Source organism: Hydra vulgaris, chromosome 04, assembly GCF_038396675.1.
Source record: "Hydra vulgaris chromosome 04, alternate assembly HydraT2T_AEP".
NCBI classification, from domain to species: domain Eukaryota; kingdom Metazoa; phylum Cnidaria; class Hydrozoa; order Anthoathecata; family Hydridae; genus Hydra; species Hydra vulgaris.
This window is the reverse complement of record NC_088923.1, coordinates 2902588-2926269: the sequence shown is the minus strand read 5'-3', so window position 1 is coordinate 2926269 and position 23682 is coordinate 2902588. Positions and strand designations below refer to the sequence as shown.

General features: G+C 27.2%; 1 protein-coding gene across 1 annotated transcript in view; it reads left to right on the top strand.

Moving 5' to 3' along the window:
* Positions 1–23682, top strand: part of LOC136079122 (uncharacterized) — a 146052-nt gene that overhangs the window by 26310 nt on the left and 96060 nt on the right. Inside the window, exons 4-5 of the mRNA XM_065794839.1 lie at positions 19708–19866; positions 20604–21053. Coding sequence (XP_065650911.1) covers positions 19708–19866; positions 20604–21053 — 609 coding nt within the window. The remainder of the gene's footprint in view (positions 1–19707; positions 19867–20603; positions 21054–23682) is intronic.

The window sequence follows — 23682 nt, the reverse complement described above, 5'->3', positions numbered from 1 at the left end:
ACATAACAAATTTAAATTAAATATTAAATTTGATATTTATCCAAATAGAGAGGATTAGAGGGGGCGGTATCTTGTGGCGTTATATTTTAAGGGGGTCTAACTTTTTCTGAAGAGGGAAGGTAGCGGGTTTCTCCCAACACAAGTTTTTTCTTTTGGTTTCTTCTACCTTTGTTTTACAAAAAAAATAACAATAAATAAAACACCTAAGATGACACGATAAAAATTCAGTTGAGCAAGGAGTACTTTTGATTTTAATGATTCTTCCATATTATAAACTGATTCTTCTGCTTCTTGCAATGAAATCCATGTTTTTTACATTTAAATTTATCAAGCTGTTACAAGCTGAATTTTTTTTTTTGGTGTAATTTAATTTTTTCTATATTTTTTTGTTCTTGCTTTACTAGAAAGTGGATAGCTTTATCTTTTTTAAGTGCTTCTTTTCTTTTTTTCATACTTGTATTTCATCATTGATACTTTGGTTCATGAATAATCAAGTAATTCTTTTCTCTCTTTATCTGTTTTACTATTTAGCCATTCTAATGTTTGATTCTGAGACCACATCGTCAAGGCCTGGATAGTTTGAACATTTGCATTTGGTTTTATGCGTATCATTAAATCCAAAACGGCAAAGTCACTTTCTGATGCTTTGTTAGTATCAAGGACATTAGAAGCTGGATCAGCAACTGAATCAGATGGATTCCAATATTTACCACCGGGTAACTGATCAGCAATCTGACGGTTCAAAATAATAAGAGTAGCATGAAAAATAACTTCAAGTGATTGGACAGTCAAAGAATCTAACTCATATTGTGTGTTTTTAATCAGTTTGCAGTAAACCATATCTTGATGAAGAAGATTAGTATCCTCGAAAAATTTTCCATTTACAAACAATAAAGAAGAAGCATTCTTACAAAGAGTTGAAAGTCCATTTTTCAAACAAAGTAGGTAGGGGTTCAATAGCAAAATGCTATACGTGATTCGATAATTCGCCACAAAGGACCTGTGAGTAGTTCATCAATGATTCCTAATGCACGAACTTCAGTAATAAATACAAGATTTGTGATATCTTCCTTAATAGCCTTTAATAAATTATTTGAATTAGGCCGCGCATTAAGGAAATCAATTGTAGCATCTTTGTGATATTATAGGGCAGCTGCATTATAATACAAAATAATAAAACAATTTCCAATAAAGGAAACAAAAAATGATTTTTCATTACGAGAGGAAAGAAAAGAATTAAAAAATTAGGCAACACCAGCTTCCTCACTACCCCTTGAATGAAATGCCTTACATGCAGTACGAACTAACCTAGTAGCGCCACTTTCTTTACTTATAAAAGCAAAAACAATCTCATAATTATTTTATAACAAAAGAATTTTTTTTTAAACAACTTTGGCATGCAAAATTATCATTTAAGACTGATTAATAATCAAAAGACTTAATAAAGTTTCTAAAACAGCATATAAATGCTATAAATCAAAATTAAGGAGATATTGCCGCAATGAAATTTTTAAGTTAAAGTAAATCTGTAAAATTTAATAAAATTAATAATAATTTACAGAACTTGAAGTTTACATATTAAATACAAGCATAGACTTTTGTTCATATAGATAAGTCAAATCATTACGGATTGTGGTTTCAAAAAAAGGGCCCAATAAACTACCATTCATAATTATTCAAAAAGTTATATTTTTTGATCTAAGACATCAAAGTTTATTTTACTTTTAGGAGAAAACCTGAAAATCAAACCTAGCTGAAATCTAAGTTATCTTCCTATATATTCAATTTACAAAAGCAATTAATATAAATTCAGATTAGTTTATAATTTACTTGTCTGATCACCCTTATTGATCACCCTTAGCGATAGTAGCTGATATAAATATTCTTGGCATTCTACTTACCGATTTATCCGATTTGTGGAAACCAACTTTATGCCACTAACTAATAAGTTTTTTCCACATCTTATTTTTTGAGTAGGCTAAATCATTCTAATAAATATTTGATCATTCTCGAACTCAGTCATAAAACATGTACAATGTTCTGAAAAAAATGTTTTGACTTTCTAAATGTCCGATTAAACTACTTTTGCTATTATTCCTTTTGTTTTACCATGTCACTTGTGGCATTCCGACCAAAGTAGCCCTACACCTTAACACTACTTCATCTACCACGTTCTACAGAAGATAATACACACTATTACCATACATTCAACGATTTTATTTCAGAAAATCTTTTTTTGAAACCAAAAATTTAAAACTTCGACGTCGGTCCACGTTTACAGGCATTAATGGTGCATCTTTTATCTAGTTTTCCAACTTTAGCATTATCATTATTCTTACGATTTTTATCAAAGAATAACTTATAATAGTTTAATAATATGTATATTAATAATAATGTCATTCGAATATTATGAACGGTAGAGTAGCTTTGTAAAATAACAATATTTTTTTTTACACATTCATCAACAAAATAAGGAAACACAACAACTTTCCATAGTTTTCAATTGTATATCTACATTGAACAAACACGTTATTTGATTAATCTAAAAAAAGTAATCGAACTAAAAAAAAGAAAAAATTCACGGCAATAAGACTGATCCTAAACCTAACAATAACATACAAATAAAAAGCAATATATAAGGTTTTTAGGAATACTTTGACAATAGTTTATCTTGGCTTGCCCCATATCAAATATTTACAATCAAAAGTTAGTAAAACCATTGGTCTGATATACTAACTTCGTACATATGTAAATATAGTTTGTCTAAAGTTATTACACTTTTCTTTAATTCATTGTTTCATTAACTATGCTAATATTATATGAGGTAGTATACAACCATTAAAACTTGAAAAAAAATATAATTCGCAAAAACATGCGTGTAGAATTATTAATGGGAAAAAAAGAGGGGTGCATACTAAACCCTTAATGAGAAATATAAAATTGATGAATGTATACGAAATTATTTTTTATCGGCACCTAAATTTCATCAATAATTACATTAATAACCTAACTATAGTTAATTTTATTTGTAAGTTTGAAAAAAATGGAGATGATCATTAAAGCTCATTTATTCTTCAAGCAAAAAAACATATTTTTAAATTTGCGGAACAAAAATTTAAAAAAAACATTTGTAAAATTATTCAAATCAATTTTACTTATTATTCTTAGTTGTTACTAACGATAAATGTGTCTTTTATTGTATTTTCTATTAAATCTTTGTGCATATGTTTGTATTTATTTATAAATTTTTTAATACCTATATTTGCAATAAAGTTATTGCAAAATATCATTGTAGTTATAAGATAATATACTTTCTTGTTTTATCGTAAGTTTATTTCATACTTTTTTTATTTTATTACTCTTATATTTTTAATGGACTTTTATAATTCTTATTGTCAATACTTTATTATATTAAGGGGCGATATGAAAAGATTGAGGTGATATTGCATCATCCATATCTTATTTGAGTTCCAGTTTGTTTTTAAACTATTTTATTTATTGATATTTTTATTATTGATTATTGATATATTTACCATTTAAAACTCATCTGTAATTTTTTTAACAGCGAAATATAAAATAAGAGAAAAAAATATATACAAAAGTTATACACATGTATTAACTGGAAATCAATTTATTTATACATAATAGCAAAACAAAATATATAAAGAAAAGTTTACTTATTAAATTAAACTTCCTCTGTATCATCAAATAACATGTTGCGTAATAATTCCCCACCGCTTCTTCTTCTTATATTTTACTTTCTACAGGATCCATACTCCCTATTTCAAAAACAAAAGGAGAGGGAGGGGTTGAGCTTTAGTCGTAAAATTAGGCCCGCATCTTAAGTGCCTTGTGAAATGCGGGTCCTCTATTTGATCTGCAATATGCTGAAAAAGCGTTGTAGAATATATCTAAAATGAAGAAAAAATGATAAAAGAAGTAAAAACATTACCTATTAACACTTTAAACCAATTTACCTATTGCTGAAGTTTTTTCTAAAACATTGTCAAAATTTGAAAGTAAAGATGTTATTTCAAAGTCAATTACACAAAATAACAAAATCATAAAACCTATTATTGCAAACAAACGTTAAAATTTTTAAAACAACTAAATTTAATATATTTGTAATACATAATACTTCCAGTTAATCATCAAAAATAATTCCCCCATTATGAGATGATAAAGGTAAAATTATTAAAACAAACAATCGAACAAAAAATAAAAAATTATAAAAAGAGAACAGTAAAATAACTAAAAAGATCTTTTTTTTTTCAAAAAATAAGACCTTTTCAGTTAAAACATTATTGTTTTCATGAGCAGTTATCGATAAAGGACGCATCGAAAAAGAATTTACACAGTGATATAATTATTAAGTTCTTTTACAAAGTAATTGTATGTGCATATAAGATAATCTCGCTAATTCAGTGATTATCGTTTATTAATTTGAAATTTATTAACGGCAATTTATAGTATTCATAAAATTGTAACTGAAATAAAAATATTATTTTGACATGGAGAATCATAAACACCGTCACAGCAGTAAATCATTTTAACATTTTGCATGTTCTGCTGACAAAAGTTTTTATGGTGTTTTGTGCAGAAACAGAATGTACATCTTTTCAACAATAATTTTTTTATTGCAATAACTTAAGGTGGTAGCAGGGGAAAAGAGAGGCATTTTTTGAAATTTTTTGAAAATTTTAAAAATTATATTTTTGAAAACATTAGGGTATCTTTTTTCATGGAAACTTGATGTCATATAAAAAATCTTAAGCATTCAAGCAAAATTTGCCCTTCTAGATAAACTGTTTAAGTTCTATGGCCATAGCAACCACCTTAGCAACGACTATTTTTGATGTATTTCAGGATGGAAACCTGATCTAGGCATCTAGTTTTTACCATAATTTAAGGCTTAAAGCTTCTTTTGTTTTTTTAAACGTTTTTGTTTTATTCAGTCTATAAACTATACACTGAAGCCCCTAAAACCGTTCTAAATTCAGAGCTTCTAAATAAAGATTGTGTTCTTTATTCTTATTTTCTTTCAGTTAAAAAAAAACAGAATATTTTCAATTAATAAAGCTATCATTACTTGAAATGGGTTCTGAAAAAAGATATAATAATTTACGATCACAGAAAAGAAAAGGGTTTGCTACAAAAACTTTATATGCCAATACATCAACAATATTAAACAATGAACTGAGTCAAAACAAATCAGCTTCTGGAAAAAAATTTCATTTTCTAAAAGTGACCTTTCAATTTTCACCCCTGGATGCAATTTTTTTTATAAACAGTAATCTTTTTTTATCTCTTATAAATATAGTTGGACGATGCCCTGTTTGTATTGCAGCTATAAACATTGAACATCTCTTATCAAAGAAAATGGGTCTTGCCCAGTTTTTTAATGTTTCATGCACTGAATGTGATTGGAAAATAACATTTTGTTCTTTAAAAGAATGCAGTAGATTGCATTCTTCTTAAGGGAGAAAGAGTTTTGAAAGAAATATTCAAACTAGGCATAGAAAATGGATATTTTACTATAGAAGGTTTAAGAAAATCTGATATTCAACGTTTCAAGCAGTTTGAAAAAAAGTCAACCAGCTCAGTAAAACAAAGAAGAAAAAAACTTCTTGTAATCAAAAAAGGTTTTAATAATATAAATGAACTTGAGAAAGGAGAGACATATGCTAGTGGAGCATTTTAGTGTGTTTTTTTGAGTTTTAATGTTTTATTTTCTATTATTTGACTTTTTGATTAGGTTTTTCTTGACTTTAACTTTTTACGATGTTTTTGGTCTCTCAACACAGATAACTTTTGATTGGACAAAGCTGATGAGCTGAAATTTTTTATGGTGTTACCTAGTTCTATTTAAAGTGTTCTGAGCGAAGCACTTTTTAAAATTTTATAAAAACAAGGCTAGCAATATGACTTTTACATAAAAATATATTTCATTTATATATAATTTAAAGTTTGTCAGTGAACCTGGCGCGATTGAAAAATAATTATTTTTTTCTGGCTCGCTCAGAACATTGAATTACTAATAAAGATTGCAATTTTAAATTTTCAAGAGATTCTGATTATTTTTCACTAAGTTATCCTTGTTGGAATAAACATATCAAAATAGGTCAAAAATCTGTTTATGACATGTATAATTAATGACATCATCATTAATTTTTTATGCAATTAGTGTTAATTGCTTTTTTTTAATAGTTCATACCATTAAAATAAAATATTTTTAATTATTTTAATTTTTTTTTAAAAAAGTGTCTTTTTCCTGCTACCACCTTAATATTAAAACTACAAAAAAAAAATTTTATTTAAAAATTTATTAGTTTACAAACAGGTTTTAACAAAAAAAGGTTAATAAAAATATACATAATAAAAACATTCAACTACATCTTCTATTTGTAGGTGTAGTTAAGTATTTTCCATTCTAACTCCACCCACTTCACTTTTAGTAAGGGTAATTTTTTCCCTCTTAATGATATGAGAGGAAATCTTTTCCCTTGTTCTGGGCCCACATCCTGTCTGCACTATAGGATGTGGGCCCTTATTATAATCCTAATAGCGTACAAAAGTTTCAAAAGATAGATCTAAAAATTAAAAAAACGAACAATTGAAATAGTTGAATGATATTTTAATTTCATTTTTAATCATAAAACCTAAAAATCATTTATTTATCAGTTACTGATTACAGGGTGCAGCTGCTATTGTTGCTGGAAATGCTACTACTTTATTGGTTATAACAAATAACAAAAAATACAAGTAATCAAATTGAAAATTAAATACAATATAAAGCAATTAAATCATTATTAAAATATCTCGTAAAATAGAATAAGACAATCATATTAAAAAAAAAATCAAAGTTTTTAAAAATCAATTTAAAAGATGAAGATAACTTGGAAAACCTACAATATGTGATAAGATATGGCACTAAAATTAAAATACGAAACAAAATATTGTTATTAAAATTTAGACGTAGAAAAAAAATTCGTAAAATTAGAAACAAAACAGAAAATGTAAAATTTTTAAGAAGTTAATTTAAAAGAATCTTTAAAATTAAATTTAACTTTATAAAATCTAACCAGAATATCACCACCAGAAAATAACAATATAGGGGAACACGGGGTAAAATGGCGAATGGGGCAAGATGACTTTCCATAAAACAAGTCAACAAAAAAACTTAAAAATGGGTGAAAACAAAACTGTATTTCCATTTTGCATTTTAAAACGCCAATAGATTTTTTAAAATATTATTAACGCAATTTTATGCGCATAAGTTTACTTTTTGCGCTAAAAAAAAGTACCTTGCTTCCTATTATTTAAAATGAATAGTGTCCTTCAGGTGAAACTTTTTTAGAAATATTTTTTGTGGAGCGTGTTTATTCTGTGTTACTTTAGCTAGAGTAGTAAGTATTTTTCAAATTTTTATAAAATTGCAGGCAGAATTTGCAAAATAAGTCATCTTGCCCCGGTCATGTGACCAAATAACTAATTTATGAACTTATTATTTTAAATTTTATTTCAAATTTTTCAACTTGCTAATTAAAAATCAATGCAGGCAATGATTTATTATGGTATCATGAACACACTGACAAAGCATTACTGTTTCATGACTGATAGTTTTATAATAACTCAGGCTTTTCAAAACGTTTGCCTTCTAGCCCCATGTTCCCTTACTAAATATTTAGAAAAAAAAATAAAAAACAACTTACTTACGTTTAAAATAAGGTCAGCTTTACTGTTTATAAAATTGACACCCTGTCAAAATTCAATAAATTACCTACAAAAAAGAATTTGTTTTATTAAGTAATTCATTAAAAAGTTTTACTTAAAAATCCATACTATTTATAAATAAAAGTATATTTAATAATTATGTCATTTAAGATAATGATAATTAATGATTCAAAGATATTTCAAGAATTATCTTTGAATCATAAAACTTAGCATAATCAGAACAAAATTAAAATTTAAGTTGACTTTCCCAATATCATACGTAGTATAAAACTAATTTGATGATTATTTAAATTCTGTAATTGTTGCGCATTTGGTTCAGAATGTTCAATGGGGGCGTGGTAAAATAGCTATAAAACTTTAAATTTCTTTTTTTCTTATCATTAGATAATTTTAAATTTTTATTGTTTTTGTAAATAAAATATTCAATAAAACAATTAATTTTGAATACAGAACTAAAATTTTTTATTAATAATATTTCCTTTGCTTAACAACTAATGTAAATTTAAAAGGTAAAACGAAAAATAAGAAAATTATTTCTCGTGATTTTCACTTAAGAAACTTTTCCTCCAGAATTTGTTTAAAAATTCCTCTTTGTTCTTTTGCATTACAGCACTCTATTGCATACTCCAAAGTTTGTTCAACTTCGGAGAGAATTTCACTTTTAGATAATGCTATTTTTACCTTCTTTTTATTTTGAATTAAGTTTTGAAAATTTAACATCTGAAAACAGCAATGGTCCTGGAAATCGGCAACAAATCAATGTTGGAATAAAGGGTGTTTCAGTTGTGAAATAAATGTTGTCTGCAGTTATTATTAAAAAGACGAAGGAACAAGTTTCATTATAGTTTTGTAAATACTTTTTGAAATTTCCTTTATTTTAAATAGCGAATTTGTATAGTTCTTACTGTGTTTTGAAACATTTAAACGCGATTTCCTTCTAATTACATCTAGCTTTCTCATCAAAGTAGAATTATTTTCACAAAGCTTCAAACCATAAGTTAAGGTAGGGACAGGCAATAATTTATATATATATAGGAAAGAGAACTTTTGTGGGTAAACCGGATTCCAGGTTGAATAAGAGTTTGAACAACAGCTCTAAAGTTTAAGATTTTTTCATCTACATTTGTTGAACTGAGTGAGGCAAAATTGAATGTTTAGTATTCCATGTAAATCTCAGATAACTAAGTTTATTCTGAATATTTTTTTTATTACTAGAAATCGTTATCGTATTGGTTTGTATGTTTTCCTGAAATCAAGAACTAAAAAATTTTATTAAAATAAATCCCGAAAGAAAAAGTTTTTTCGGCAGTTATTTTAATACGATTAAAATTACTTTAAATATAGCATGCTTTTATCAGCTTTTTGAGACCAGAGAGGGTAGAGCCTCAAAGTATTATTTCATCCGCGTATGCTACCCCACCAGTGAAGTTACGTTGACATGGTTGACGTCGATGTTGGTGTCATCCATAATTAATGGAGTAATTTAAAAGTTTGATGAGCCACTTTGTTAAAGTATCACAATTTGCGTATTTCAAATGTTCTGCAGAGATACTGAAAGAGTCAGGAGATATTTAAATTTTAGGTTAGAAATAGCCTTAACTATATTTTCTTCAGTTATTGTAACATCATCATGTTTTGTACAGGGAGGAGGGGGGGTGGGAATTCTCCAATGATTTTTATTACGATGTGTTATTTTTGAAGTATTCAGTACTCTTTCGAAGTGGTTTGCGAACTCTGAAGTAATGGATTGTTTGTCTTTTTTATTATTTATAGTAAATAATCTAGAGTTGATGTCTTTGTTTAAACATTTAAAAGCACTCCAAAGGTTTTTGGCCTAATATTTTTTAACTTTTTAATTTTAATATACTGAACGCAAATTTTATTATTTTGAGCGATTTGACGGCTTTGCGAGAGCTTTGACGAGCCATTACGTAACGATTAAAAATTACAGAGTTTAAATCTTTTAAAAAACCAGAGTCTCTCCATTTGACTTAATTCGACTTAATTCAGGTGTCCACCAGAATTTTAAATGCAAGCATTGCTTTTTATATTTTAAAGTTTCCTTAAAAGCTATTTGAGCACTGCCAATAATTATTTTATAGATTTGAACAAGGTTGTATTCATAATTATCAGTAAAAATAAGATTGTTAAAGCCATTGGTCAAATGATTGTTATATGAATTTATAAATTTATAAAGTTAGAATCATTCCAAGCGTGGCGAGGAATATTAGTTTCTTCTGCGGCATTGTATTTGTTGTGCTTACCTCTAATTTAAACTGATATTGATAATGGTAGGTAATCACTCAAATTATTTGAGCACTCATAATGAACAATGCAATTAAGACTTAGAAAATTTGTATATTTCGGTATGGTGACGTGATCAATGTATGACGAATTCGGTAGTGTCTGTTATCGATATGTATAAGTAGGGCCAGAACCTTTAGTTCCCTCTACTAGTTCTAATTGACTTGTTTTTAAAAATTCAGATAAGTGTACACAATAACTATTTCTTTTGGAATTTGATCTTTCAAACAAATCTTATATTTTGTGTAGAAAAGATTAGAAGTCACCGGCTATAACTATATTAACTAAGACCTTTTACGATAACTTTTTTTATTCTTTATTGATGAGAGGCTGTTTCGCAATGAGAAGTGGTATATTCTATTCGCAATGAGGAGTGGTATATTCTAATAAATATAACATTTTTTTTCGAAATTTATTGCTAAAAATTCTCGTAGAATACTCTAATATTTTGGAATTGATTTCTTCGTATAAGGAATGCATTTCAGCCAAATGGTTAACCTTTTTCATGTTTATTCGACCGATGGAAATAAATGGAGTGTGTTTTATTAGATAAGCAGCTAATTATGGAGTATTCGAGTTTAGATTCCAATTTTCACATAAAAACGCTATAATGAGATTGTATAATTGATTTTATAAATTCAATGTTTGACTTAAGTCCCTGACAGTTAAAAGTACATATACGAAATACTGTTGAAGGATTTTTTTTTCTTTTATGCTGGTTGGATCCAATTTCAATGAAAATATTTTATCCTGGCTCTCTTTGAATAACAGATTTTGTTTACTGTTTTTGAAAAAGCGTTTTGTCGGAAAAGGTTTCACAATTATATTATTGTGCAGTAACTCAGGGTTGAATATCTTTATTTTTTCCGAACTGTTTATTGTAAATCGAAAGTATCTACTACACTCGTTTATTTTGTTTACAAAAACAAAATCCGATGACTTGTCTCTGCAACCTCCTGCTTGTCTCTGCAACCTCTGCAAGCTAATAACAAATAACAATATAGTTAACAGAGTTTCATCAATTAAATCTTAGGAATAATATTTGACGAACATCATGATTGGAAGAGTCATATTACGCTGGTTGAAAACAAAATTCTAAAATTATAGGCATTATGCATAAAACAAAACACCTCCTAAGTAAAAAATGTTTAATAGATTTATATTACTCTTTTATCCATAGCTACATAAGCTATTGTAATACTGCTTGGCCAAGAACTTGCCCTTCAGCATTAAAAAATATATATTAAGCAAAAACAAGCCAGTAGAATTATATGTAATGTGTATAAATACGCCCACTCTAAGCCGTTACTCCGGGAAATTAAATCTCCTAATGTCTATGAGTTAGGCGTGTTCCAAAATTTGTTATTTATGTTTTAATATCAAAATCACATGCTTCCAAAATTCATTAATATCCGATTTCTCAAAATTATTCATAAATACTTAACGAGATGCTCTATTTATAATTTTAATTGACCTAAGTCAACTCTCAAAACATCTGATGACTCAATTTCATATTGAAAACCTCGTTTGTGGAACGTAGTTCTTAATGAAAATATGAAAAGTATAACTTCAATAAATTGTTTTAAAAATATAGTTAAGCATTATTTACTTGAATTAAGAGACAAAACATACTTTTGTATTTTTAAGTGAAAAAATCTTGTAATATTTCTTACAGTATGTATTTATTAAATTTTTTCAATTTGTCGTATTCTTGTTGTAATTATGTATTAACTTTTTTTATATAACGAGTATTTGTAAATTTATATAATGAGAAATTTGTAAAAACTATTTTTCGCTAATTATAGGGGCTTGATAACAAGACTTCTGTCCTCTACTTGCTCCTGTCGTTATTAATTTTTTCATTTAAACTTTATTGATAAAAATTGTAAAACAAGAACGTTGTAAAACGTTTATAAATGACAAATAAGTGTTTTTTTAAAAAAAACTAACAGTGGCGTAATGTACATTTCACTTATCATATAATTTTTAAAATCTTCTTTAGTAACTTGATTGCATATGCTTCCACAAAAATATCAAATTTAAGTACTATTTTTTCGCCAGCAATCCTTTTATAATTAGTAGTTTTTTGTTCCAAAGATAGGCTCGACCTTACGTTACTTTTATTCGAAAGATATATTTTTGGTGGCGTGCAACAGAACGCATGGGTTTTTTATTATTACCAAATAAAATAAATTTGTCATCTTTATTCCGTTCAATTCTCATTTCCAGTCTTTTGTCTTTAAATACGTCAGAAATTTTCTCAGAAATTTTTTTGGTTGATGACGTTTGAGCCACAACGTCGGCATATGTTTTTGAAAAATGTCGTTTGTGTGAATTCTTAATATCAATTTTATATTTTTAATATCAGTTTTGGATTTGAGAAATGACTATTTATCGAATTCGAAACTATAGATTTCATAATTTCTTGCGGTTTACAATAACTTGCGTTGTTATATTTTGACGCAAATTATTGTTTTACCATTTTGTTAATTATTTTTTGTAGTTCATTGTATTTTTCCTTTAATAAATAAAAATCTGCCATAATTTTTCTATTTTCGTATTGTAACTCTTTTAATCGACCAATAATTTTCTTTTAAAGTCAATGCCATATTTATATTTGATAGTTGATACATTTGTTGACAAACTTGTTTTTAGTTGGAAAGCAATTTATTGAAGTCCCTATGAAGTTGATTTTCTGCTAAAGTAATTGACATCAGATATATATCATCGAGACATGTTACTCTTAAACCGTTTCCGCAGATTTCTTTTCACTGGATCATCAACGTCTTGAACAATGTTTAGCAAAGAGAACTGCTCAAATTTATGTCAAAATGTTCCATTATTTCTGTAAATAACTCGACTCTTAATTTGAAAATTGATAATGATATCCTTTGGTTTGGAGCAAATTTCCAAACCAAAGGATATCATTATTTAATATGGAATTCACTAAAATATTGTCACTCGACTTTATTGAAAACCCACTAACTTCTCTTGGCGCCATATAACATAAAGTTTAAGTACATCAAAAGCTCTTTGCGCTTAATAAAAACATATTAAATTCCCTCACTGCGTTAAAAATAAGTTTAGGTTGCTCTGTGGCAAGATTAAATCACCGGATTGCATTTTTTTATTTTTATTTTTTTTGTTTAAAATATAAAGCAAAACAAATTTTTAGTTTTCTTTTCAAAAGAGTTTTATTTTGTATTTTGTAAAAATAAAAAGCAAAAATTAAAGAGAAAAGAAAGTTCCATAGATAGGATTCGAAACTCGGTGCTCTGCTTCGGAGTGTCAGCGCTTACCGCTGAACCACACTTGCTTATATTTTAAGAAAATTTCAAAATAGTTTTTCAGACTTGATTAAACGGAAATTAAATGCTATAGATCAAAATTAAGGAGATGTTGCCGCAATGCAAGTAAAACTGTAAAACTTAATATTACATAATAAAATACTTTAAATTACATAATAAGATATACATTACATAGTAACGATACATTTGCATACACTTTCGTTTTATAAAAAGTGAAGGCAATTCATTTGGTAAAAAAAGGTTTTGTGGTACTAATGAAAAAGAGATCATTTTGTTTGTTCAATTTTAGAAGAAGTTTTATTTAATTTAGACCATTCTGAAATTTTAATTATTTCTATGTTCATACTTGAAAAAGTGTCGTTACGAGATAAAAAAAAATTCTTGTCGTCAGCAAACATAACTGTCATTACCTGAATGCTTCATAAAGGTTATTTATGTAAATGAGAATTATTATAAATCTAAGGGCAGACCAATAAGAAGCTCCGCATATTCTAACATATATTTACTTAAAATCAAACTTATCAAACTCAAACTTGTTAGATATATGCATATCTAACAGTTTTGATTTTGATGGTACGTCATTATGAACAAAATTACTTTCTATTGCGTAAATAACTTTTTAATAGCCTCAAAACAATGCCAGAGATTCTGTAATATTTAAGTATTTTGAATCAAATTTTATGATCAATCGTATCAAAGGCTTTAGAAAAATTGATAATAAAAAAGTAATAGCCTAGTAAATTTGGAGAGTTCAAATGCTTCAGTAACATATTCTGTAATTTGAAGAATAGAGTCTAAAGGGATGGCACTTTTATTTATTTTGATTTAAAAACGCGAATTACTTTTACGCGTAAATTATTTTACATAACTCATATTAAAATATATAATATACTTACATTTAAAAGTAATTTATTTTGTTTTTTTTACATAAATTATATAACATGTACAACTAAATTACTTTAAGTTAAGTTTTTTAAATGAGTAACTGTTACTTGAAAAAGTAAATTACTTTTAAGTAAAAGTTATTCGCATTTTTACTTATACTTGTAAATGCAACTTTTAAAGTCGTGTAAAGTAATTTACTTTAAAAAGTAATTTTGGTTATAATTATGTAAAAAATTTACAAATTTTTATATGTAAAAAAAGTTATTTATGAAGTAAACTTACTTAAATACAATATTTAAAAAACATAACACTTACTTTTAAAGTAAAAAAAAACTCAATCATAACAGCAAATTACTTTTACATGTAAAAGTAAATAATTAGCAAAAACAGCTTACATAAAAGTAATCTGAAGAACTTTTATTTGTAAAGAAAATTTACAAATAAAAGTAAATTTTTTCTTTGAACTTTTATACTTTACTTTGTAAGTAAGTAAAATGTAAGTTACATTATTCCCTTTCTCAAAGAATATTCATTTTAGGTTGATTTAACATAAATTTTGGATAGGCATCGCACTCAAATCTATTAGGCCGGGTGAATAAAAATGAGCAATTGCTTTTACTAAGTAATTGGTCAGGTTTACGTAAATAAAAACTTTCCCAATTTTGCTTACGTTTTTAATCACGTAAAGCTGAACAATTACTGAGTAAATTGCTTAACGTTACATGAATAAAAATTTGAACAAGAGTTCAAAAGTTTTTATTCATGTAAAGCTGACCAATTACTAAGTAAAAGCAATTGCTTACTTTTATATACCCGCCTATTGCCTGTTTGATGGCACTTCTGAGTAAAACTTCAGGTAATACTCTGAAGTATGTGTGCAGAATTTGTGGTAGGGCATCAGAAAGTATTTTTTCACATATATCATATAGGGTAGTTATATTATAATAAGGGGCAAATATAGTCAACATATGGGTTTATTTTAGTCAACATACGGGCAAATATAGTCAACATGCGGGCATACTAGTAGTGTAGAGAAAGGCTAACTGCCGTATGAGTGCTAAGACGGGCTGTTAAATTATCATTGATTTTTTATTTATTTTTTTTTGAGCAGAAACAGGTTAGTGGCCATAATGAAGGTTTGGCGAGGGAGGGTAGAGAAGGGGGCATAATTTTTAAACTATGGGTAATTCATGCATGTAAAAACCGTGACTAAGTCATGTTCGTTAGAGTGCGCTTTTTCTCCGGTTTTTTTTGTTGGTAATTGCCTTTTCAATCAAGTTTTTTTTTATGGTAAAATGACGCAGTTTAACATTTTTGGTATCCGCAAACGCATTGAGTGCTTAAACTGTTTTCAAAAAATTATAAGTCACAAGGATGATTAGAAAAATAAAACCTTATTCAGTTAAAATCGTGCTTTAGAATAAACTTGGGTTGTTTTTTTTTATACGCTAGTTTGACTTCACAAGTTGATTGTAGACTATCAGTTGTCCCGGAAACTTGCGATTAATTTTCCACTAAATTCCAGACTAGCTAGAGCTCTAAAACTTCCAGCATTTGTGTAAGTTTAATAAAAGTACATCTTAAAATTATTTTCAGAGCCAACTAGAAAACTCCACTTATTTGAAGTTTTTTTTTTGAATTTACGTACCTTTCATACTTTACTTTAATTTTACTTTATCTTGACAGCATTTGTGTAGTCCCGATGTACATGCATGTTAAATTTGTTTCCAGAGCAAGGGGGTTTGTACCCTAATTTTTTTACTCTAATATTTTCTTTTTCTTTCAAGTTAGGGTTTACAACTTTTTAGAAAAAAAGATTTTTTGAAAAAGAGCTTTGAAAAGGCATGTAAATGGTTTTTCAAAAATTAATACTTAAACAAATAACGAAAAATTTTTTTTTTTGATTTTTTCGTTTTAGAATTACTTTTTTTGTCGGGTGAAAATAGGTTAGTAATTTTTCAAGTTTACGGTATAGGAGCTGTGCGTATTTGTAGCTATGCTGCTGCTTTACGCTTCTCTTATTCAGTGTGATCGTTGTCAGAGCCGTCCCAAAGAGGTCTCTCATTAGGGGGGGGGGGGGGTGAGGTGTGGTATATATTTTTTTGCCAACTAGAGACGCACACACACACTAAAATAAGGTCCTTAGTATTTGACATTTGCCGACTATATATCAAATCTTGCCAACTGAAGTGTACAAATGTATTATTTCAAATGTACTATGTACAAATGTACTATTTCAAATGTATATATAACAGATTGGGGGGGGGAGGGAGGTAATACCCCTACACCCCCCTTTTGGGATGGCCCTAGCGACTACTCTAACAGAAACACAAATTAATTTTTGTTTGTTTATTCATTAACAGTTATTAATGTCTGAAATGAGCTAATTTTAATTAGTCTATTCCAGACAACAACTATTCCAGTTAGCCATTTCCCGAAATAACTTTAATTTTGGTTATATTGGTTTTTAACAACAACCACGCTGGTTAAAAAAAGAAAAATTAAAAAACTTAGAATAAAATTGTAAAATGCAGAGTCATTTTCATAGGAAGAACAATAAGCCAAACAGTCTTTTAAAAAAAAAAATTTAATAACTGATTTAAGTAACTTTTATATTTTGTAAAATATAAAAGTTATTTAAATCAGTTATTAAATTAATGAACTTTTATATTTTGTAATTTAATTTTCAAAAGGAATTAACTTTTACATGTAAAAGTAAATTAATTATTCATATAATTTTCTTTTACATAACTTACTTTTGAAAGTGAAAAAACTTATATTACGTTACGACAAAACTTATATAAACGTTTAAAATTACTTATGTTATTTACTTTTTTATAAAAATTAACTTACACGTGTAAGTAAAAAAAAGTAAGTAAAAGAAGAGTGAATTTTTTAAAATCCATATTGATTTTCGCAGAGGATATTATTTTAAGAGAAATAATTAAAAGTTTTATTATAAAGACTTCTCTCTATAACTTTTGAGAAAACAGATATTGGACGGTAATTACTAACCTTTTTATGTAAATGATTAGACATTTGAAATAAAATTTGTGATTTCGTTTAATGTTTTTTTAAGCTAGTTCCGGGCAATAAATGCAACCATGAAAAAAAAGATTTTCGAAGCAAAGAGATTATAAGCCAGAGTTCTTTAATGATCGACTTACTATTAACATAATTTGCTCCTTTAATAAGTACCACCATGAGTAGATCTGTCTTTTCTAAAAACATTACTGAGAATAAATGGAAAATTTGTGAAACCAGGTTTCGGTGATTAAAAAGATTTTGTTTTTATTTTACTTTGATTTTTATAGTTTAAAAATATCATTAAAAGCTCCAAAAATTTATTTTAGTCAAGAAATATAAAATTGGTATACAAACAGCTTAAAAATCTAATGACTTTGTAATGAACTTGGGTTTAAAGTTTAATGTGTATTTGATACTTTATTAGGTTTAAAGTTGGCTGTTTTATTGACAGATAGTTGATGATTGTGATAAGATTTTGAATTGTGAGGTTTTGTACCTTTCTGCTTCTACTGGCCATATGTCAATTTTTTGTCACTTATTTTCAAAATTTATTTTTCTAAATACTAAATTAAAACTACTAGGGCAATATATTCATCAATAAATAAACTGTAAAAGTGGTAAAAAAAATGTAGCATAAAGTTTGTTTTAATTTTTAGTTTTTAGGTTAAATACTTGATACTTTTACATTATTTTTATAATTGAACAACAAAATTTTTCCAAAAGTCTCTAGAACCTAAATTCTTAGATAAGATACGAGAGTTAGCAAACTGTAAATAATGGAGCTTAGCGTCGGCAGCATCTTTTTACATTGATTCTTTTGCAATAATAAATAGGCATTTGGTTTTATGAGAATTGTTGTTTTAAAAAAATGATTACGATTAAATAAAACATCTGCACAAAATGGTAAAAACCGTCGATTCAAATGAAGTTTAACTTAAAACCGACGTGAACATACATTAAAAAACCATACTATCTAAAGCAACATTATGTTAGATATTTACTGTTATTAGTCAGTTACAAAGCTAACACCACACAAAGGATATAATATCTATCAGTATATAAAATTACAGCAGGGAAATAATATATTTATATAACCAATAATACTTGTCAATTTTTTGACAAGTGGTTGTATGGGTTGCAAGGATTGAAAGTTTTTACTTAAATATGGGTATACTTTCTATATTAAATACTTTCTATTTAAATAAGGGTGCATACTTTTTTACTTAAATAAGGGTGCATACTTTTTTGCCAAAAATTCTTATAATAGTTCATTATCATTTCTGTATTATATAATTTTGAGTTCAATATCATTTTTATATTTTGTAATATTGAGTTTGATGTTATTTCTGTATTTAATAATGTTGAAAAGTTCAGGTAATTAGCATTTAATTCAGGTTTTACGTAAGCAAAAATATAGATTTTATTGTAATCTCGTTTATTTGACAACATGCAGGTTCAGTAGAAAGTGTTTTTGCCTTGCGCTGGTTGTTTATTTACCTGATCAATTTGTTGACACTTGTAGTTTTTTTCCTCTGTTGTACCTTAATTGTATAATATACTGTGATTTTGCGAATTAATGATAAATGTTGCGTTTGGCATATATGAGTAGCATATTCTAATTGTATTTCTGTTGAATATCTTGTGATTTTCGGAACTGTATAGAAAGTGCGATGACTTACCATAGCTGTGAAAGTGAGTTTTATCAAAGTATGTTCTATTTGTGATTTGGGAATGAGACTAATTAAATATTTGAACAGAATGCAAATTTGCATAAAATCTGGTAAGCATTGATGGATATAAACTTGATGCATAGTGAAAATGAGGAATGCGTTTTTTATAAATTGTTTTCATTTATAGGGCTGGAAACTTTATTTAAAAATATTATTTTATTTAAATATTTTATTGAAAGGTTGCTCAAGAAGTATAAACATTATATTTTCTACCCAAATAAAATTCTTTGTAACAGTAATTGTTTTTTAGTATTGTTTCTTAGAATATTTTCATGTTTTTTGTTTTTGTTTCTTTTTGGTTAGAAAATAAAAACAGATAATAAATTGTTTTAGCTCAAAATTTAAAGTAATAAACATGTGTTTAAATAAAGATGTTTTTTCAAAAGACATACTTTAATTCCGCATAAAATTTAAAAACATATTCAAAAGTTATTGTGCTTAAGAATATTTTTTTTAAATAGTTTTAAAATGTCTTAATGTCTAATGTATAAATTGAATTAATAATAAATTTATTTGTGATAGAATTATTCTTTGTATAAATAAATTTAGTTTCATTTAATTAAAATAAATTTGGAAATTTTAATCAGCATATAACATTTTACACTTTAATTTGTTTAGTGCTTGAGTAAAGGAAATGCGAAACCAAAAAGTTAATCAACAATTAATATGCTAATAAGTGATAGTAACTGTAAAAGTAATAGTATATATTTTTATTTCAGATTTTAATGAGTGTACAAATTTACTACATGTTTGTACCGGGAACAATAAAGTATGTCAAAATACTGTTGGTAGTTATAAATGCTTATGTATTGATGGTTGGATTTTAGATCTGCTACCACCTGATGTTGCAAGTGCTGAACATAATGCTGCTTGTCGGTGTATGTTTTTATTTTACTTTATTATAGACTTGTTATTACGTTATATAAACTTAACTATGTTATATAAACTTCAGTTAAACACAAATTAAAAGGTATTATTATAGCTGGCAAAAATATTCAAAAAATTTAAAGAGTCTTTTTTAAATTTTGATTTTAAAAAATATTACTTTAATATCAAAGTCAATTTTTCAAAGTTTAGCATGCCGAAACTAAAGTTATGCATTACAGCTGATGTCTCAAGTACATAAAATGTATATCTATGCATACATTGTCAAATAAAATAGTTTTTATCAATTCAATTAAGTGCAACAAAGGTTATTAAATATTTAAGGATTTAATTGCTTGTTCTCTAACAAACGCAACCAAATCTCAAGCATTATAAAGTTGTTCAGAATCAAAGGTAACTTCAGTTACCATTTACGAGTCGACTGTTTTTCTTTTTCTTTTTTTAATAAAAATCTGAAGTTAAGTATATAATTTGTACAAAAACTTGTTTTATTGCATTTTCCCCGCAGTTCGTTTTGATTATCTCCAATATTAAATATAACGAAGTTTGAAAAAGATTCAGTATATTTGTTAAAAACAAATACGTATTCAAATAAGATTGAATATATTTGGAAGTTTGAATATTGCAACTATTAAAAAAACATATAAAAACGTTTAATTAATTAATTGTTTATGATATTGCAAAACTTTTATCATTCGTTTTTTACACTCTTCTCTGCTTTTTACTTTAGATAATTTTTTTGGTAATAACTCTCCAACATGCAGAAGAAATGAAATCGCATTGATACCAAAGTTGGATAGAGAATATTTAATCTCTTTTGATATTGGACCTTATTGGTTTAAAACTAATATTAGTTTAATTCATTTTACAGATTGTTACAGTATTGATGGTTGCAACCCTATTTTGCATGTTTACATTGCTTTAAACGGTAAAATAAGAGTTTTAAATAAACATGAATCTTATGAAGGAGGAGCCATTAATGAAACTGTTTTAACTTCCATTGAGATTAGTCAAGTTTTAAATAACTCTGATAATTTTTATAAATATACAATCAAATTAAATAAAGAAATCGTAACTTCTAAATTAAAAAAAGATGTTCAAAGCTATAAAGATGTTAAAGTGTATGCATCCTGCTTCAAAGATTTATTAAGCAATTTTAATTTAATCAATGGAATTAAAAGTAAGTTACTATTATTTAGTTAGATACCATCCATAAAGGACTTCACCATTTTTTAGACAGTTTTTGACTCCGTCGGTCCTTTTTGGCACCTCTTATTCTTTTTTCCTATAACCCCCTTTGCAAGTATACCATAGAATTTAGACCCACCCCCTCTCTTTTTAAATTTTTTAAAAGAAAATCCGCTCTTAATTTAATAATTTTTATTGAAATTTTTTGCACGACTTAAATTTTTTATTTGTTTGAATATCATTCAGTAGCTTATTGGGTAATTCCACGTTTATTTCAGTTGATTGTTCTCGTTGGCCCAAAAAAAAAAAAAAATAATAAAACCATGCAGCAAAGACCGCGTTCTCTTCTTCCGCAATTACGGTCAATTACGCGAATAGGTCTAACTCGCGAAAGAGTAATAGCCGTTTGGTTAATAAAATTGTAAAGAGAAATGCTCACATGCCTTTTGAATATGAGTTGGGAGGCAAAGTACAAGTAATAATGCTTACAGATTCTCTGTGACAAACTTGATTGTACAAATGGACAAAACAGATTGTGAGGAGGAAGTTTAAATTATTTTAATGATTGAGGAATGAAACTCTAAATATTGAAGGCGATAAGAAAAAATACTGAAAGAAAACGATTCTTGCTTGTTACATCTGAAGTATCTTCTTACTGGCAAATTGGAGTTGGTATAAACGGAAAACGGCCGGAAATAACACCGAAATAAGAGGTCATTTTCAAAGAACAACTTCTGGAATCCTCACCTTTTACAATTAGCATGAAAAGTAAGCTGGTGCGCATATGGGAGGCAACCATTCCTGAAACCTTTGATAAGAGATGACAATTATCGAGCTTCCTCTTGCCGTCTGCAACGATATTCTATTCAACCATTCAACCACCGTTGAAAACTGATCAATCATTAGATCTGAAAAAATTGAGTCAAAAAGTTTAAATTTTGTTTCTTCACAAGTAGATTCACCTTCTTACCTTAAATATACGTCGCATTGAGATTTTGACAAAGAAATGATATTTAAAATAAATTTGAACTCGTTGAGAATCTAGATGAGTTCCATAATGATTGTAAGAGAGCATCTCGCTAAACCAACAGTGAAGACAAAATAGTCAAAAGTCGTTCAAAGTCCAATCCGTGAGCATGCGCTGTCAATAATGAACCCTTTCCAGATCAATCAGCAACCGTGAGACCAAATTAGGAACCTGCATCAGATTTTCTAAAACCAACCTTGTTTGACTTCGATGCCTCTGCAGACAGACAATATGAGCTTGTGCTTTGCCCAATAACCCAATCATCATCAGGAAGAGAAAATTGATATTCCATATGCATTAGTATAGCATATAGGAGCTTGTTTGTTTGCAGCGGAAGAAGTTTTCTATTTTAATGAAACCTGTCATAAAACTTCACGTTTTATATAAAGTCATTAAAACTTCAGTTATAATATACGAATTAATTGTTTTCATTTTTTCTATTTGAGAAACTCAATATTCTATATGCATTAAAAAAGAAGTCTATTTATTAGCTGCGGTGATTCCGTTTGAGATCTGATCTTTATTGTTTTGATTTATAAAGGACACATCCTTGAGGCTTAAAAAGGAGCGCACTTCTTCCCCATTCCATAAAGTCTCAGTAAAAAATGGATCATCTATGTGACAAAAAGATCGTTTGAAGCTCGCATCCGCTTGACTGGAACCGTGTGGACCTGTCTCTTTTCTTCAAACAGTTTGCAACGTTTTGGCATCAACCGAGAATATAAAGCATTACTGCTAAAATATTAGTCTCTTTTGTCAGTACAATATTAAACTCATTCAACAGTTTGAGGCTGCTTATAAAGTAACTAAAAACTTCTAAGTGAATAAATTTAGAGGCTGAAAAGTTATATTTATGTCAAACATAGTCCAATAAAATTTTTTACTAGCTAAAGTTTTGCTCTTTCCCTGCAAACTTCAGATTGCCTCTTAATGTATATTTTATTATTAGCAGATACATTATTAGCAAGTTGGATTATGACGCGCAATAGCTCAAATTGTTTTACTTTAATAGAAGCGCAATATATATATATATATATATATATATATATATATATATATATATATATATATATATATATATATATATATATATATAAATAATTTATATATATATATATATATATAAATTATTTAATTTAATTTAATTTAATTTATTATTGCTCTGTTCTTTAAGAACATTGAGCACTCTATTTGTAAAATACACTAACATAATTTACATATATATATATATATATATATATATATATATATATATATATATATATATATATATATATATATATATATATAAATATATGCGAAAATTCGTGACATATTTTTATGATGAATCCCCTACCCTTTTTATTTTTTCCTTATTTTAATTTTGACCCTCTCCCCCTCCTCCCTCCACCCTCATATTTGCATGACGTCCTTCATGGAGGGCATTTTATTTAATGTTATAGTTAAATGTTACATAAGTTTCATTTTTCCAAAATTTTACACAATTAGATTTTTAAAAGAAAAGATATATAATGAGTTAAGAAAATGGTTATTAATTATACAAAATATATACATTTAAACATATTAACTATATAGAAGTTTATTAATACTTTAT